This window comes from Heteronotia binoei, chromosome 5 (assembly GCF_032191835.1).
Source record: "Heteronotia binoei isolate CCM8104 ecotype False Entrance Well chromosome 5, APGP_CSIRO_Hbin_v1, whole genome shotgun sequence".
Taxonomy (NCBI): Eukaryota; Metazoa; Chordata; class Lepidosauria; order Squamata; family Gekkonidae; genus Heteronotia; species Heteronotia binoei.
Genome location: NC_083227.1, coordinates 126,122,090 through 126,139,666, shown reverse-complemented (window position 1 = coordinate 126,139,666; position 17,577 = coordinate 126,122,090). Strand labels below are relative to the sequence as shown.

Below are 17,577 nucleotides of genomic sequence, written 5' to 3'. Positions count from 1 at the left end.
CTCAGTACAGACTGTTCTTACTAGTACTGCTATTCCTACTAACAACATTATTCCATCAGAGCTGTTAGGGAGACAGGTACCTGATTACAGTATAAAATTTACAGCATACAATTTGCTGAGGGAGGATGCTATGAAGAGGGAAGCAAAGGTAAGCAAAGGCAGAACAAATGTCCAGTTCAGCCGCATGTGGAAGTAAAGGGTTAAATCTCTCTACACAGCCTCAATTTGAACCAGCACCACACTTGCTATTAATTTATCTTTTGAAGATGAATGTATATTTGTGTTCTTCATCTCTAGTTTGACCCCAAAGCAGAGATTTTCTTTAATCTTGTTACTTGAGATCTATTAAACAAAAAATTCCAGGGACTGAACTGGGTATTTTCTGTGGTCAATGCATAAACTCTTTGACTGAGCCAACCATTGAAGGTCCACTTAGGATTCAAAATACACTGGAAACGACGTTCAGTTCCATCAAAGAATCTGTGATGTAGATATATGGAGAAAATAATGCAGTGCATGGCATTTGATATCATTTTTTTTTTCAAATTTGAATAATTTTTATTATCACATATATAATCAAGAATAGTCATACATATACTCACACATACAATACCAACATATACTTACTACCTAACAAACACACCTAACAAACCCTACCAAACAACACATAACGGACGACCCCAAACAACACTTAGTGGAGCGATGAGTCAGTAAAAATTATCAATTTCAATATTTCCCTGTCATTTCAAATCCTAGCGTTTTAGCCCATTCATACATCGGGCTCCATGAAATTCTTCCATATTTCCTCCTTTCAATCTACAAGTTAGTGTATCCATTTCAGCTGCTTCCATTAATTTAGACAAAAATTCATTCTTATTTGGAGTTTGCGGCTTCTTCCAGTATTTCGCATACAATATCCTAGATATTGTTATAATATGCAGTAACAATCTTTTGGCTTTTTTAGGTAGTGAAGTTTGACAAATGTTCAATAAGTATAGTTCAGGTACATGAGGGATTCTTATTTTTAACATCTTTTGGGTCCAGATAGATATTTGTAACCAATATTTTTTAGCGTAATCACATTTCCACCACAAATGATATAACGATCCCTTAACTTTTGCGCATTTCCAGCATTTATCTGAACTATTTGGAAACGCTTTGGAGAGTCTTTCGGGGGTATAGTACCAACGGTAGACCATTTTGTACAGGTTTTCTTTTAATAGAGAGGATTTAAACATCTTATTATTTTCCCTCCATATTTTTTCCCAGTTATCTAAATCAAGAGTATATCCGAATTCTTGTAGCCATTTAATCCAGCTTTCCTTCACATTTTCCTCTTGCATCTTAGTTTCTAACAGCCATGTATAACATCTGGAGATCATTTTTCTATCAGATTCAAATATGATATCATCAAATTTATTTAAATTTTTTGAAAAACCTAACCCCTTATCTGACTTATACCTAGATTTCACTTGTGTTCTCAACCACCAATCCATTTTAGAAATTATTTCTACATTCAGTTCCTGTCTAGCATTTAACAAGCTTCCATATGTATAATCCTCTTCCCAGTTGAAAAGGTGGGGTTGAGTCGATACCTCCACCGGGGAAAGCCATTTAGGAGTATATTTGTATATTAGATTTTTAATCTCTAACCAGTTTTTATATAAGGATTTCCTTATTTCATGTCTCAAAAATTTGCTTCCTTTTGTTGGGTGATCATACCAAATAAAGGCATGCCATCCTTTGGTCAAATCCGCTCCTTCCATTGTTAAGAGTCTTTTATTTTTTAGAAGTAACCAGTCCTTGACCCATGTTAAAATACAAGCTTTATGATAAGTTTGCCAGTCAGGCAGGGCGAAGCCTCCTCTTTCTTTGCTATCCTGAAGAATTTTCAACTTAATCCGCGGTTTTTTATTTTGCCAGATGAACCTTGCTACCATTTTATTCAGCTGTTTAAAAAACGATTTGGGTAGTATTATTGGTAGCATTTGGAACAAAATAATATTCTTGGAAGTATATTCATTTTAATTGATGATATTCTTCCCATAAGGGAAATTTGTAGGTCATTCCATCGTTCTAGATCTGTTTTGATTTCTTTTAAGATTTTTTCATAATTATCAGGGTTTTTAAATCAGCTGTTAAGTATATACCTAAATATTTAACTTTCCTTTCACAACAAAATCCTGATTTGGCTTCCAATTCTAAGATCTGTTCTTTTGTCATATTTTGGGACAAGAATTTTGTTTTTTGAAAATTAATTTTAAAGCCCGCTACCTCCCCATATTGCTGTAGGGTTTTCTTCAGTTCTGCTATTGAGCAATTAGGATCTTCCAAGGTAATTAGAATATCATCTGCAAACGCTTGTATTTTGTAAACTTCCTTTCTAATTTTGACCCCTCTGATTTCCATTTGATATCATTTTATATGCTTGGCACAGAATATTAAACATTGGCTTCTGTAAAAGCTATGTAATAGGTAAGTAGATGCCTTTGGGAATTGTCAATAATATCCATTTTGGATTGACTTAATGTCATAGGAAGATCCTTTAATTCCCCAAGTAGCTGCTGTCCCCATAGCCTCTTGAATTATTGTTCAGCTCACTTCTATTCACAAAGTTCAAATTAAAGCTTGTTAGGATCTGACCTTTATCATATCACTTATGGATTTTTCACGGCAATCCTGAATGGTTTGTTAAAGTTATAATGGCTTTCATGTTTAGGCAGAGGGTCCTCATGGCCTTTGCACAGTTGAAGTTTATCCAAGGAATCAGATGGAGGTTCTGACTATTCTATTCATCAAAATATTACCTAGAATTATGTACAGTCCTTCTCCTCCCCCAAACTAAAACCCCATAGTCATCCATTGTCCTGTTCTTATGAGCACTGTATTATCAGAGTTGGTAAAAATCAAACCTACCGTGCCAGAGAACAGCTGCTATCAGCAGCATCAACAAAGGCAGGCCCATCACTCCTGGTATGGAGGTAATCATTCAGCACAGGATAGGTGTGCTGGGATAGTAGAAGAGTGCCAGTGCCACAGCTGGATGGATCTTCTTTGGTAGGAAAGTGATGGACAAGATGCAAAATGCTGCTAATCCTTCTTCAGTCATGTATTGTCTGTAGTTCTCTCTCTCTCTCTTTCTTTGGAGAAGAAACTTCTCCTTTTCTGAAATGACCACAAGTTAGGAAATCCCGAGTTTTCTACTTTTTTTTAACAAAGTGTGTGTGATAAAAAGTCATCTAGCAGATGGGGAGGGGAGGTTCAGCTTCCTAATGAGCTATTGATACCCCCATTTAAAGGAAACTCCTTCTTACAGGTCAAATTTACCCGTCTATGATGCCTGTAACCACAATTTAGGTTTGATTCTGTATTTGCAATATAAAATTGTCATTTGTGAGCAATGGCCCTGTTTAGATATTCACTTAGGAGAGAAGAAGGGACAGGATGGTACCCACTAGTCCTGCTCTAACCTGCACACATTCAAGGGTCTCATGTACAAAGAACTTAAGCATAATATATTAGACATTTATGTCTTCTAAGAATCTCCCATTTTTCAGGGACCTGAGCCACATTTACGGGAGATGGGCAACCAAGATGATCAGAGGACTGGAGCACCCTCCCTATGAGGAAAGGCTGAAGAGTCTGGGACATTTCAGTTTGGAGAAGAGACATCTAAGGGGGGACATGACAGAGGTTTATACAATTATGCATGGGGTGGAAAGAGCTGACAAAGAGAAATATGTTTCCCTCTCCCCAGATACTAAAACTCAAGAGCATTAAGTGAAACTGATGGGCATTAGGTTCAGGATGAATAAAAGGAAATGCTACTTTATGCAGCAGGTGATTAAAATGTGGAATTCACTGCCAGAGGATGTAGTGATGGCCACAGGAATACACAGCTTTAAAGGGGGATTAGATAGATTTATCCTCCATGAATCTATCAATGGCTGCTAGCAATGCTGACTGAGGGGAACCTCAACAATCAAAGGCACTAAACCTCTGAATCCCAGAGCCAGGAGGCAACATCAGGCAAAGGCCTTGGCCTCTATGTCCTGTTGTTGGCCATCCATAGGAATGGTTGACCACTGTGTGTGACAGGATGCGGGACAAGACCATTGGTCTGATCCAGCAGAGCTCTTCTTATGTTCTTACACACAATCTGGAGAATTAAACTGGATGAGAAGCTGGGAAATCCTTGATCAGAGACTTCCAACGTTTTTAAAATGCTAATAGAAGGTGTACAGGAACTTATTTGGTTAGTGGCTACATACTGTGAGCAGGGGCAACTCTTTTCTGGAGAGGTTTCACTGAACAAAACTGACCTCCATATACCCTTCTCTGTACTAGTTTTAGCCCTGAATGGGAAAAAAATAACTGTGTGGGTGACTTTCAATCAACAAAATACTATTGGGTAGGAAGAGCTGAACCTACTAATCCTATAATATAGATAGTGTTTCCTATATGGAACCCTGACAGTCAGTTCTGGCTTCTAATGAGATTAGCATAAGCACTCTCCATCAACTTGCTCCTTACGAGTTTGGCTGGCTTAATCACTATGAATGAGTGGTCAAAGCCATGACTATAAGATAGGCAGAGTGAGATTTCACTTCTATATTCATAACTTAGAATGTGTAAAGATATAAGAAACTCTTAGCTATTTTCAGTTTTGTTTCTGTATCTCATCCTGAGCCCTTCTGACAAATGTAGCAAAACTGGATGAAAGTGGCAGTCACTCTGCTGTCTTGGCAACCTGCTAACTGCAATAGAGCAGCAAACCGCTGAGAACAGGAAGACTATGTAATGATATGGAACAAGTGTGCAGACAGAGGAGACAGACAGTGTGGGAGAGAGAGCTGAGAGCTTCTAGCTGCACTTTGGCACTTGTAAATGAAAATACTGTTCACAAAGATACCTAAATCCAGCTTTCTCTCCTCCTAAGGAAAGCAAACTCTGCAACTCTGCCTTCTCACCACTTTGAGAAAACGGAGATAGCCAAGCTTTTAGGCTGCAGTCCTTAATATGTTTACAAAACTCTTACCCTAATAATGGGAAACAGAATTAACTTCACATATAAGGAATTTCTGAAGGGGAAAGTTCTATCTGTTAGCAAGAAAAAAGCTCCTTTGCTTCTTCAAACCTTTGCACAGGTTTTTGCCTAGGGTTGCCAGCTCTGGTTGCAAAATACATGGACATTTTAGGGATGGAGCCTGAGGGAGGTGGGGCTTGGGGAAGAAGAGGGGCTTCAATGGTGCATAGTGCCATACAGTCCACCATCCAAAGTGGCCATTTCCTCCAGGTGAGCAGATCTCTGTTGCCTGGGGATCAGTTGTAATCCCAGGAGATCTCTAGCCACTACTACCTGGAGACAAAAATGGTATATCTTTAAGGAATGCTTCAACTTTATATGATGGGCTACACCTGTTTGTATAAAGTCCATCTCTGTGATCTTGCTATTGCAAGACTAAGGGCTATTAATAGGGAGCTGTAAGTGGAAGCATTCTTGCCAGTTCTTACTAATTCTTATGAGTAAATGCAGAGAAGGCAAGCCTTTTGTGTAAGGTTTAAAATATTTGTGCAGCCTATTGTAAATATATACAGATGGTTTGTTGCCATTCTTCTTATACCACTCGATAAAGCTACAGTGAAACAGGAAAATATGAGTACTGCCTCCATGTGGAAGCGGTCAAGCTCAATTTCGACTTAAGAAGATTGGTCACCTTCAGAAGATATTGCACGGACTTTACCCCAGGTGGACTTTGCATTGAATTGCCTTATAAATTAGGGAATGGGTTTTTAGATCTTGTAGCATCTGATATTATTATTTATACTGAATTGCGAGAATCTTATTATTATATTTCTATTCTGAGTAAAATTATTCTTGTTATAAGTTTGGTTGGAGGTTGAAATTTTACAGAATCCTTTGAGTTTATTTCACTTTAACTACCTGGAGAATGGTAACCCATTTTTTGCCCTAATCTATCAATAAAAATGAATTGGTCATGTTAAAACTTTATGCAGCATGTGCTGAAAGCAGGCAGTATCTGGCTTGAGATGGTAGGGATGCCTAAGGTCTAAGTGGGGGATTCCCCTACTTTTGGAAGCTCCTCTCTACTGTGAACCAGCAGGCCTGTTTGTGAGAAAAAAGACCCCTAATTCACACCGTTTGGTTGCCAGGGTGCCTGGAGACTCAACTCACATACATCTGCCAGGAAAACGTGGGTTTTGTCTACCAGACTGTAAGGGACTTATGGGAGTACTAACAGCCACAACGTTGCAGCAGCACTCCGTGTCTCTGGAAGAGTGCTAACCAGGAGAACAGATGGGTTTCCAGTCACTCCAAGCGATCACCATCTTGGCCATTGCAGCGGAAGAAGTTGTGCCGCCAGGAACTGTCCAGGGCAAGCAGATTCCAGCCTTGACCATAGAAATATTGGTAGGCTAACATCACCAGCAACTATCATCCTGCAGTGCCAGACTGCATGACAGCGAAGAGGGAGACTCACGTACTCAACAGATGTCACCTATGCATAAGGCAATAAAGCTTATCTTAGGCATGGATCCTGTCAGACTGCCTAAGCCTTTGTCCAACAGAACCCAAGACAAAGGATGGTGCCAGTAGAGGAATGAAGAAGAGGAAGAACATTTGGTAGCAATTTGGCCATCTATTGTCACCTTTTAGATAAGTTTTGATAGCCTTTAATCACCTCCACCCCAATAATTTCACCCGTTCTTTCCCTTAATGGTCATCCTGGAGCCTCCCCCTTTTGGTCAATTGTTACCTGGAAGTCCAATCAGGTAACCAGGGCCAAGTCTGCTCATTGGCCCAGATATGGGCATCCAATCAGGTGCCCCAATAAACTGGCTATTGGCTACAGCATAAGTTGCTGAGCAGACAGGTTAAAACGGATAAAAGGAAGTACTTCTTCACCCAAAGGGTAATTAACATGTGGAATTCACTGCCACAGGAGGTGGTGGCGGCCACAAGCATGGCCACCTTCAAGAGGGGGTTAGATAAAAATATGGAGCAGAGGTCCATCAGTGGCTATTAGCCACAGTGTGTATGTGTGTGTGTGTGTATATATATATATATATATATATATATATATTATATATATATATATATATATATATATATATATATATATATATATATTTCGCCGCTGTGTGACACAGAATGTTGGACTGGATGGGCCATTGGCCTGATCTAACATGGCTTCTCTTATGTTCTTATGTTCAGCCCTTATGGTCATTGCGGAGCCTCCCCTTTTTCTGAGGTCATGTACCAGCTGACCACCTGTCATCCGCCCCTGTACCTCCCATCCCCTAAGGGTTCATGGTAGTCCTTATAATCACAGTTCCAACTCCCCACAGATGTGCATCTAGTAGTACCCCATTCCTGCTGTTTAGATACATCCCCGATTCTTGGCCAGTTGAGGGTCCCCTTCCCATCATCCTCGTTTGTCGCCATTGAAGCCTTCCTTGAAGACTACGATCGGTAATCCTGTTTGTCCATCCTTATGTTACCTCTATGCATTTATTCTTTGGTTTTATTAGGTCTGTATGTATGTTATATGAGTCTACTATCTTGTATGTGTGTGTTCTATATTTTTCTGTAATAAAATCATTATTGTTTTACTTAATTAGTGCCCTTGGTAAATTTAGCAATAATTTCTGGAAGTGGAATCCCATATGCATAGATTCTAGATCCTTTTTAAAGCCAAAGGTGCCCCCACCTGTCAATTCCCCAACCTCTGTCGAGGGCATTTTGGCTTACACTGTGGGAGAAAAATCCTCCCCTAAACAGGGATGTCACAATGCAATGTCCATGACCAGGGGGTCGTTTTGCAGAAAAAATAGGTGGTGGAGCTCATCCAGAGATTGTTATGCAGCCACAATACTATTCAATGGACAAGGAGGTGGAACTCTCAGAAGGAGGAGGTGGAACTCTCAGAAAGGTTCAGGAGCTGTGCTCCTGTGAGCTCCCACTGAATCTGAGGCCTGTCCATGACACAATCACATTGCGGACGCTCTTGTTTCGAAGCAAACACTATGGTTTAAGCCCAATTTAACTATGGTGTTTGCCCCAAAACCAGAGCATCCCACCTGCAAAGTCCCTGACATGATGATGTCATTTCTGGGTGATGTCATCACATTGGGGTGTCATGTGATGATACCGCACACCTCCAGAATGCTCCCCAAATCCCCCACCAGACAGACAAGGGGACCTGGCAAGCCTATGAGATGGGTAAGACTGGCATCAAAACAGAGACAGAGAACTCTCTTCACCTTCCTTAGTGAATTTCCAGTTTGGTCAGCATTTGAAAGAAGGAAGTTGCAGAAGTGAAACATCCCTAATTCTTAGTAACCTTAAGTTTTTGTTTATGAAATACACATGTGGGTCAGGGCCTACCTGTGTGTCTGTAGAGTAGCTATTCTGGTGATCAACTGGTCGGTCGAAGTGGAGAAGCACGCAGATACAGTTGGCAACTCCAGCATGGGAAATTCCTGGAGGATGGATCCTGGGGGAGAACAGGGTTTGGGGGAGAGAAGGGACCTCAGCAGAGTATAATGCCTTACAGTCGACCCTCCCACGCAGCCATTTTCTCCAGGGGGACTGATCTCTATATTATGGAAATAAATTGCATTTCCAGAACACCTCCAGGTGGGACCTTAAATGGGAACTGGAGACTGGCTGGTGATTTGGAGCCATGAGCAACCTGAGCAACCTGTAATCAATAAAGCTGTGGCCTGGCTTTCTCCCAGTCTAGTGTGCCTGTGTCATTCCCCTTCCTCTCTTCAGTCTTCACTCCAGACACAAATATCCATGGGTTTTGTGTGTGAACTGTACTATCCCTGAAAATAGAGGTATATGTGAGGAATAATTCTAATAATCATCACGTTTTGGTGCACCAGCCACCTCTAACAGGAGTGTGTAGGACCCACTATACTCACAGTGTGCATGGTCACCATTTTGTATTAATAATACATGTTTGCAAGTGCTGAAGCTGTACTACCCTGGGAAAAAAATACACACAAAATGGTGATTGCACATATCAGGAGGACTGCATAAAGTGTACATCCCCATTACGCTTGGTTGCTGCACCAAAACCAATTGTCTGCAAAGGGCTTATCAGAAATAGGCCCAATAAATTTTTCTCTTAGCCATTTTACATCATTCATATTGTATAACTGTCATTTATGAAGTATGATTGATAGTACAAAGAAGGTTCTTTTTTTAAAATATAGTAATACTCTGAAAATGTTCCAAGAAAGTTTGGACAAATTATTTTCGATAATTTTCAACTGTTTTTATTTTATGAAGTAGTTTTAGCAAATGCAATATTGACTGACTGTGATAAAAAGGGCCCTTACAACCCTCTACATGAGACCCCTATCCTCTACTACACAGCACATGGTAACACTAAAAGTATGCACAACATTCTTAAGACTTCATGGTTCTGAATTACCTGTAGCAAAAATCATTTCAAAAGACAGGAGAAAGCCGGTAACAGGCCACTTTGTCTTCTCCAGTAAAATATTCAGACAGGTGGATTTGGAATACTTCTCCCAGTCATTTTGGTATTTTTAGACTCCTAGGAAAAGTTTGCTATAAATCATAATATTCCATCCCAAAATTTCCTAGAGTGTGAAATCACCTGATTATTCAAATATATGTCAAAAAATTTGGTGAAGGTTTTGGATTGGTTTTAAAATATCAAGAGCAGAACAAAGTTCATGGGAAAAGACTTTCCTTCCCCTCCCTCTCACTGTGGTCAGCTGAGCCCCCCTCCCCCCCCCCCCACAATCCAGTTCTGCTCCTGGAGCTCAGGGAACCTTCACAAACAGCTTGGGAGGCAAGACTGCCCGCAGAAAGAGGGACTATCCCTCTCCCAGTCTGCCAGCGATAATAAAGTGTCATTCTACTGTTAATGCTGGCAGAATAGCATCTTTGGATCCAACTCTTTATATCTGTATTTGACATCCAATAATACCTTATTTTATTTAATATTTGACAGTTTTGATGGCTATTGTTAAAATAGCATTTAGAATTTGGCAGTATTTTTCATTTGAAAACTTTACAAGATATTTATTATTACATTCATTTATTTATTACATTAAGCTTATATCCTGCCCTCTCCGCAAGCGGACTCAGGGCGGCTCACAACATTACATTACTACCATTAAAACCAATAAAACATATAAAACATAATTACATATTTAAATTATTTAAAACCATTTAATGGTGCTGTATTAATACAATACAATATAGGCGGTTCTGAAAATTTGGTGGTGACCACCAGTACTCTACATGGTGCTCTATATGATGTCCAGTGGCAGCTCTCTCTCAGATATTGAAGGCCTGTCGGAACAATTCGGTCTTACAGGCCCTGCGGAACGTAGGCAGATCCCGCAGGGCCCTTATGGCCTCCGGGAGAGCGTTCCAGAGTTCTGGCACTGCCACCAAGAAAGCCCTGGTTCATGTCATACGCAACCTGGCTTCTTTTGGTCCAGGGATGGACAGTAGATTTTTCATCCCTGAACGCAGTGCTCTCTGGGGGATATACGGAGAAAGGCGGTCCCACAGATAGACAGGTCCCTGACCATAAAGATCCCATAGTCCATAACCATCAAAGTCAAAATGATCAAAAAAGGACAAATCTACAGAGAGAACATGTGGTGTAATGGTTAGAGTGCAGGGTCCAGATTGGACTGTGGTGTGCGGGGAAAAGGGGCTCCTCTCTTTCCCATTCTGTTTTCAAAACTGCAACCCCCCCACAGCAATTAGGCTCTTGAAAATGGTGCACAGGTAGGGGAGAGAAGCAGTTTGCTTCCCTCACAGCTGTACTCCTGATCAGGATTGGGCCCCAATGGCTTTTGTAAGCAGAGGGAATTTTGATTCAGGGGCACTGTCACATTTAGTTTGGCTCTTAAGAGTGGTGTGCCTGGCATAGACCAGAGCCTGGGCCTTTTCTATTGTGGCTAACACTTGTGGAACAGCTCTCTGAAGAGGGGTGGAAGGCATGTTTGTTTGCCAGGGCTTTTGGTGGACTATGAATAGCAGGTATCTTTTTTAGAGAGGGGTATTTATGGTTTGTTATTTAATTCTGGTTTTAACTTGTAATGTTTTAGTGATTATTGTAAGCCTCCTTGAACCAAGAGGAAAGGTGGGGTGAAAATGAATCAATAAAAAGGGCTGTTGTGAGGATAATAATGGCACATTGAAGTCCAAATCATGATTTTGTATTTAAAATGTGATGTTTTGGCAAATTTTGAATACTCTTCAAATTGGGACAGTTACAAAGGATAGCTACAGCCAAGACACAGATGTTTATAAACAGCAGCTAGCCTTAAGCTAACTCTGTGATTCGGTGTCTGATGCTAATGAAACAAATGAATCATCCATGTGGAAGATCACAAGGTCTTCCCTGCTATGAAATCCATTGTTGACATGTTCAGAACAGGCTGGCTGTTACATTCTGAATTGTGTCCCCACTCTGGGAGCAAGAAATAACAAATCCTTTGTGGCTTGGGCCCTCCCCTGACTGACCCAGTAAATGCAGTGTCCCAGAGGTCAGGAAGTGCAGTTTCATACCGTCGACTGTCTAAAAATGCACCATCTTGCAAGCCAAAGAACTTGACATGAAGAAGTGAAAAAGGTTGTTGCGAAAATAGCAGTGAGGAAGAGGGTAGAATGTGAAAGAGCTGCATAAATTCACAGCTCTGTGGCTACCCACTCGTAGGTGATCAGCAGGGCGTAGGGTTGCAACAGCTCTCAGCTGTAATAAAGGCTCCTGAGCCTCCAAGATATGTTGGATTTATTAGACTCTTGGAATGCCATACAGTTTACAAATCCCATGGCCCTCCTGGGCCATCTGGAGTTTTCAGGGCTTATGCTAACTCTCCTAGGGTATTATGGCAACTGTAGGCTTATTCAATAACAACACAGTTAAATGAAGGGCAGAGCATCTGCATACTTCAAACATTTTAAATGGGCTCCCTGTCCAAAAAATTTAATGATCACTTTTATAGGACTTTCTGGAACCGTGCTGTGCCACTTCAAAATTAAATGTCAATCTTTTGTTATTTATTTATTTACTTCTTGTCTCCCTTCCTTTCTCCTCCATGGGGAGCTTGCATCATCCAAACATGTAAAACAGCATAACACAAACCACAGCCGCCACCACCACCTAGGTGACGTTCAATTAAATAGGACAGAATACTGAAAAGAATAAGAGCTAGAAAAGAGAAGGTGTTGGGGAGAGAAAAGAGGAGAGACAAAACTCCCTCCCTCCCTCCCAGCAGCTGGTATTTTTCCAAGCAGGAGGGAAAATAATTCCAGCCCACCAAGGTCAGCCGCTTCAAAAGAAAAGCTACTACTCTCCTAGGCTGCAGCAAACAATACCACATTACAGAGTAAGGGTGGGGGATCCGAATATAAATTTAAGCTATAGTTAAAAGAAACAAACAAAATCACTAAGAATGGAGCTCAGCATTTGTTGACTTTCTTTAGAACCTAATTCTCCTTTCCTCCATTTTATCGTTGCAACAACCCTGTGAGGTAAGTTAGGTTGAGAGACTGTGACTGGTCATCCAGTGAACGCCTGTGGCACAGTGGGGATTCGAACCTGGGTCTCCCAGATCTTAGCACAACACTCAAACCACTTTACTACACTGGCTTTCTTATATTACATACATATGTGCATCCTGAAAATACTTTCTTAGTAGAACATGGGGTTTTCAGGTATGATGAGGAAAGTAGGTATACAAGTAGAGAGATGGAAAAGAGATAAGTGGCACATCATGAAAAGAGATGGGAAACAATGAAAGAAAAATCTCTTCTGGAAGCAGGGTCCAGTGCACAGCTAAATTTCTCACAAAACTAAAAACTCTGGGCTATGTTGTGCATCCACGCACTTAGTATCTGAAAGTTCAACAAAGAGAGGGTGATTCAATTGCAATAGCATTGCATCACAGATAGTAAAAAAGAATCAAAGTTCCACAAAATAGAGAGAATATCAACCCAACAATGGTGAGGTACACAAATTTGTGAATTTTAGGCATAAGGTTACATCCTTGTAACTAATACTTTCTTATGGGTGGAACACTTAGAATTGTATCATATTATTTTGATGAATAATTTGTCAACCCAAAGCACACTAACTGATTGACCTGGTATCAGGAAAGTAATGGAACCCTTATTTTCCTTTACTGTGTGTGATTGAAGATAAAGTTAAGGCTACATTACTTTAAAAATGGTTTAAATCTGGGTGCTTTTTTTTGAGCAGGAACACACAGGAAAATAGTTTTGGCTGGCTTGCTATCAGGGGGTGTGGGCTAATATGTGAATGAGTTCTTGCTGGGCTTTTTCTACAAAAAAAGCCCTGGTTCAAATACTATAGGCATAACTAGTCAGTAATAATGAACATTGTAGCCTTCTCAAAAGGCTTTGTCAATTTATGCCTTTATCTTAGAGGGACTGTGTTTTTTCCTCTATTTTTCTAGGAATGAATGACAGTTCAAAGAGCACTGACTCACTTAAAGGAACAAGTACCAAATCATCAGCAGAGGGGAAACAGTGTCTCAGTGGCATATCAATTGTTTCTGCCCTTCCAGATGCACATGGCTGATGAGTGCCACAAGACCTACCTGTTACTATTGTTATGGCACTGCCATTGTTACTATTGTAATTGTGAGTCTCGCAAAAGGGTATTGGACTGGCACATTCAGAGCTCACATGTCTGGCCTTGAGGACCCCATCCCCTAATTTACCTGAGCCAGGATGGATGCTCCCAGACAACCAGTGCAGGTCCCACCAAGGGCTGAAGCAACTATAGTGAGTAGCATTGCCAAGAGAGGCTGACAAGCCGGTGGGGGACTTACCAGGAGGCTCTGGGAGAGGGGAGGGAAGAAGCATGATTGAACTCCAAAGCGAGTTCTGGCCATCACACTAAAGGGACTGCACTCTTTTTAAATGCCTTCCCTCCTTTGGAAATAATGGGGACACCTTCTTTTGGGGCTCAGAATTGGACCCCCTGGTCCAATCTTTTTTAAACTTGGGAGGAGGGTTGAGGAGAGGCACCAGCAGCTATGCTGAAAATTTGGTGCCTCTGCCTCAAAAAACAGCCCCTTCCAGAGTCCCAGATACCCACAGATCAATTCTCCATTATACATTATGGGAATCGGTCTCCATGTGGTTTAATAGAGCACCCAGGGGCCATTCCCTTCTTGCTTTCTGCTAGCCCTGAAGATGCGAGGGGCTCCAAACAAGGGGATCTCTTGCCCCCAACTGGGGAATGAAAGAAGAGCCCCAGGGTGACAAAAGACTTAGATACTTAACAAATCTCTAAAGTGTTTAACATCTGTAATTAAGAACACTATGCAATTGGTTGTTGTAGATTTTCAAAGCCTACTTTAACAAGTAAATTTACAAACAACAAAGCAATACAATATGTAGCATTACACAGACAATTGCAGGTTGCTCTTAACAAATGGATGTCAAGCTAGTCCAAAAATGTGGCTCAGCAAACCGTATTCTTCTCTGGCCACTCCAGACTTGACTACTTTAAGAAAGCTGAGTTGTACCAGTAATTGATAATGTCCGGTTTCGAGTAGCCTTAGTCTTCAGCTCTCATAAATCTCAGAGCAACGTCCCCATGTCTGCAATAAATTCCAAGTTCTATGCAGATACACCAGACCTGCAAGACCTCAGTCTGCATCAATTCAGATGTGTGTTAAGATGGGGACAATCCAGTCCAGCTATAGTATAATAACAACACAACAGCCAACCACTTGTGAATGCTTGTGTCAGGCTGACCCAAGCTGAACCCTGTGGGTCCCCAGGGCAGTTCTACACAAGTATCTAGACTGTTGTTTAATTTTTAAAAGATTTATAACATTTATTTCAACTTCTATCAACATGAAAACTTATTCTATAGTCAACACAGTACCCTAAAATCATGCAGCAAGAAAGCAAGGGGGAAAAAAAACACACTAGCTTAACTAACACTTTTCAGAACTTGCATTAGATTGCACAAACCTTAAAGTCAAGAGTCAAAGGCCAAGTGCTTCTATGTTGCTAGCAATTGCAATTCCAGGAGGTCCTAGTTCAGGCCTTGAGTCTCTGTCAAAATCCCAGCTAGTCACTCTTCTTCAGGGTCTTAGCTCAATTATAGTTTTTGGGCCCTGCAATATCAGGCAATGATGACATCCAATCAGGACACATTTTCAGAAGCCTCTAGAACATTATCACATCACTCCCAGTTCTCACTCACCACAAAGTACACAGCTGCTTGTGAGAAGCTAATCACTACACTCCTATCTCTGGCCTTGAAGATTATATAAATTGTGCAGGTCAAGAGACCAATTAGTAATATCTGCAGGGCGGGCCAGGCTTTCCCAGCATCAGGGTCTTCTCCAGTGAGTGCTCCCTTCTCATTTGGTATTTGAGCTTCAGCTTTAGCATCTGACCTTGAAGGGAACAGTCAGGGTTGATTCCCCTTAGGACTGACTGATTTGATCTTCTTGCAGCCCAAGGTACTCTCAAGAGTCTTCTCCAGCACTACAATTCAAAAGCATCTATTCTCCTACTTTGATTTTTCTTTAAATTACCAGTGCCACCTTAAACAGTTCTAGTCATGAGACCAGGAAAGTATTCTTATGGGACTGCACTGTAAGAAATTCAAATAAATAAGTACATCATAAACTAACATCTTATGTTTGTTTGCAAAGTGCTGTCAAGTCACAGCTGATTTCTGGCAACCCCAGAAAGGGGCTTGGTTCAGACTTAACACAAAGGTATGGTTTATTTTAACTGTAATAAGTTTATGCACAAGATTCAGTCCACCAATTCACTCAAATCCTGGTTTGCCTTGACAAATAGTGGTTTCATTGCTCTTTCTCTATAAACTGGTAGACATTTGCTAGAGAACAAACTAGCATTGTCAGGATCAAGCCCCATCTCCCCCAGATGTCTCCATTCAGATGAAACCATAGTTAACAGTAACTGTGGTTAATAAAACAAATTCAGACCCTCGTTGAACTATAACTAGCCTTAGTAAGAGTGGATGGCACTTAGATATACATTCATACAATACTGACCACATCTATTTTAACAGTGGTTTTGAACAGTGTCTGAACAGAGACAGAGCCTTATTTGGTGCTTACATACATATTGAATAATGCCATTTCAATCCCTTTTCAATGCACTTTGTGATGGATTTTACTGTCTGAAATGGCAAAATCCACTTGCAAACAATTGCTAATTGTTTCTTACGTCAAATACTCAACCCAAATTGGTCAAGATGTGAGTGTAATCAAGTTATCTGAAATCCGTGTATTTTCTGTCTAATGCCTATGGCTTTCACCATAGTCACTAGAATTAATTCAGTTTTACCCACAGTGGGGCTGAAAGAATGGTTGCCTGGTCTCCAGTCACTGGTGGAAGTGGGGTAAAGTTGCCAGTTTTGGAATGGGGAACTCCTGGAGCCTTGGGGATGAAACCTGTGGAGGACAGGGACCTCAGTTGGGTACAATGCCATAGAGTCCATCTTCCAAAGAATTCATTTTCTCCAGGGGAATTGATCTTTGTAATCTGGAGATGAGCTGTAATTCCAGGAGATCCCCAGGCCCCACCTGGACACTGGCATCCCAAGCTGAAAGACCAATAAAGAGAGATGCGGCCTGGCAACCATAGATTTTGTTTGATAGGGGAGGGAGTGATTATTTTTTCCTTAGTAATGACTCAGCTCAGACTATTTATGAAGAAAAGTTGCCAGCTATGTCTGCACCAGCTCAGCTTCCCCATATGAATCAGGTGTTCTCTTTGAGAAGTGCTCTAATAAAAAAGCCATCCTCCTTATCAGCAATTTGCTTGCATCCAGGATAAGCCACAACACATAGGAGCAGCAGGTAGCTTGACAGGCTGTTCCAATCTTTGTGGGTAGTTTCAGGATTTAAAGTCCCAGTAGTGTAACTGACACCACTGTGCTGATTTCAGATACACAGATAAAATGTTAGGAACCTTATTTGAAGAACACGCTTTCTAATCTTGGAATGGTAGCTTAACTGAATGAGAACACCCCCAAGCATTGACCTTTGCACTGATTATGCTATTTTTCTGGTGATGGTGCCTTGGTGTCTGCAATAGCAGTCTGCTTTCGATTCCCATGTCTTTAAACGTTGACTTCTGAGGGGTGGCAAAGAATTGGGAACAAGAGGAGAAAGTGACTCAGCAGGTATTTGCCTGACAGGCATGTTGGTTAGCCAGAACACTTTGCCCATGTTCATGTCACACAGGTAGGGTTGCCAGCCTCCAGGTAGGGCCTGGAGATCTGCTTTTACAACTGATCTCCAGCTGGCAGAGATCAGCTTCCCTGGAGAAAATGGCTGGTTTGAAGAGTGGACTCTATGGCATTGTACCTTACTGAGGCCCCTCCCCTCCCCAAACCCCACCCTCTCGTGACTCCACCCCCAAAGTCTCCAGGTTTTTGCCAGCCTTAGTCATCACAGCATTTTCCTTCAAACATTGCTATCTTCTTCCTGACTTGGGAAAGACTCATTGTATGTAAACAGGGGTGC

At 41.2% G+C, this 17,577-nt stretch overlaps 1 protein-coding gene across 2 annotated transcripts in view; it reads right to left on the bottom strand.

Annotated features, from left to right (window-relative positions):
• The window catches only part of CSF1R (colony stimulating factor 1 receptor), a 66,883-nt gene extending 51,464 nt beyond the window's left edge, over positions 1–15,419 (bottom strand). The window contains exons 1-4 of one of the 2 annotated variants that reach the window (XM_060240323.1): positions 15,038–15,419; positions 9,468–9,593; positions 8,411–8,519; positions 2,917–3,165 (exon numbers count right to left, since the gene is read on the bottom strand). In XM_060240323.1, coding sequence (XP_060096306.1) covers positions 2,917–2,989 — 73 coding nt within the window. In that variant the 5' untranslated portion in view covers positions 2,990–3,165; positions 8,411–8,519; positions 9,468–9,593; positions 15,038–15,419. Of the gene's footprint in view, positions 1–2,916; positions 3,187–8,410; positions 8,520–9,467; positions 9,594–15,037 lie in introns of those variants that run through there. The other variant, XM_060240324.1, reaches the window with a different exon arrangement.
• Between the last annotated feature and the right edge of the window lie 2,158 nt (positions 15,420–17,577).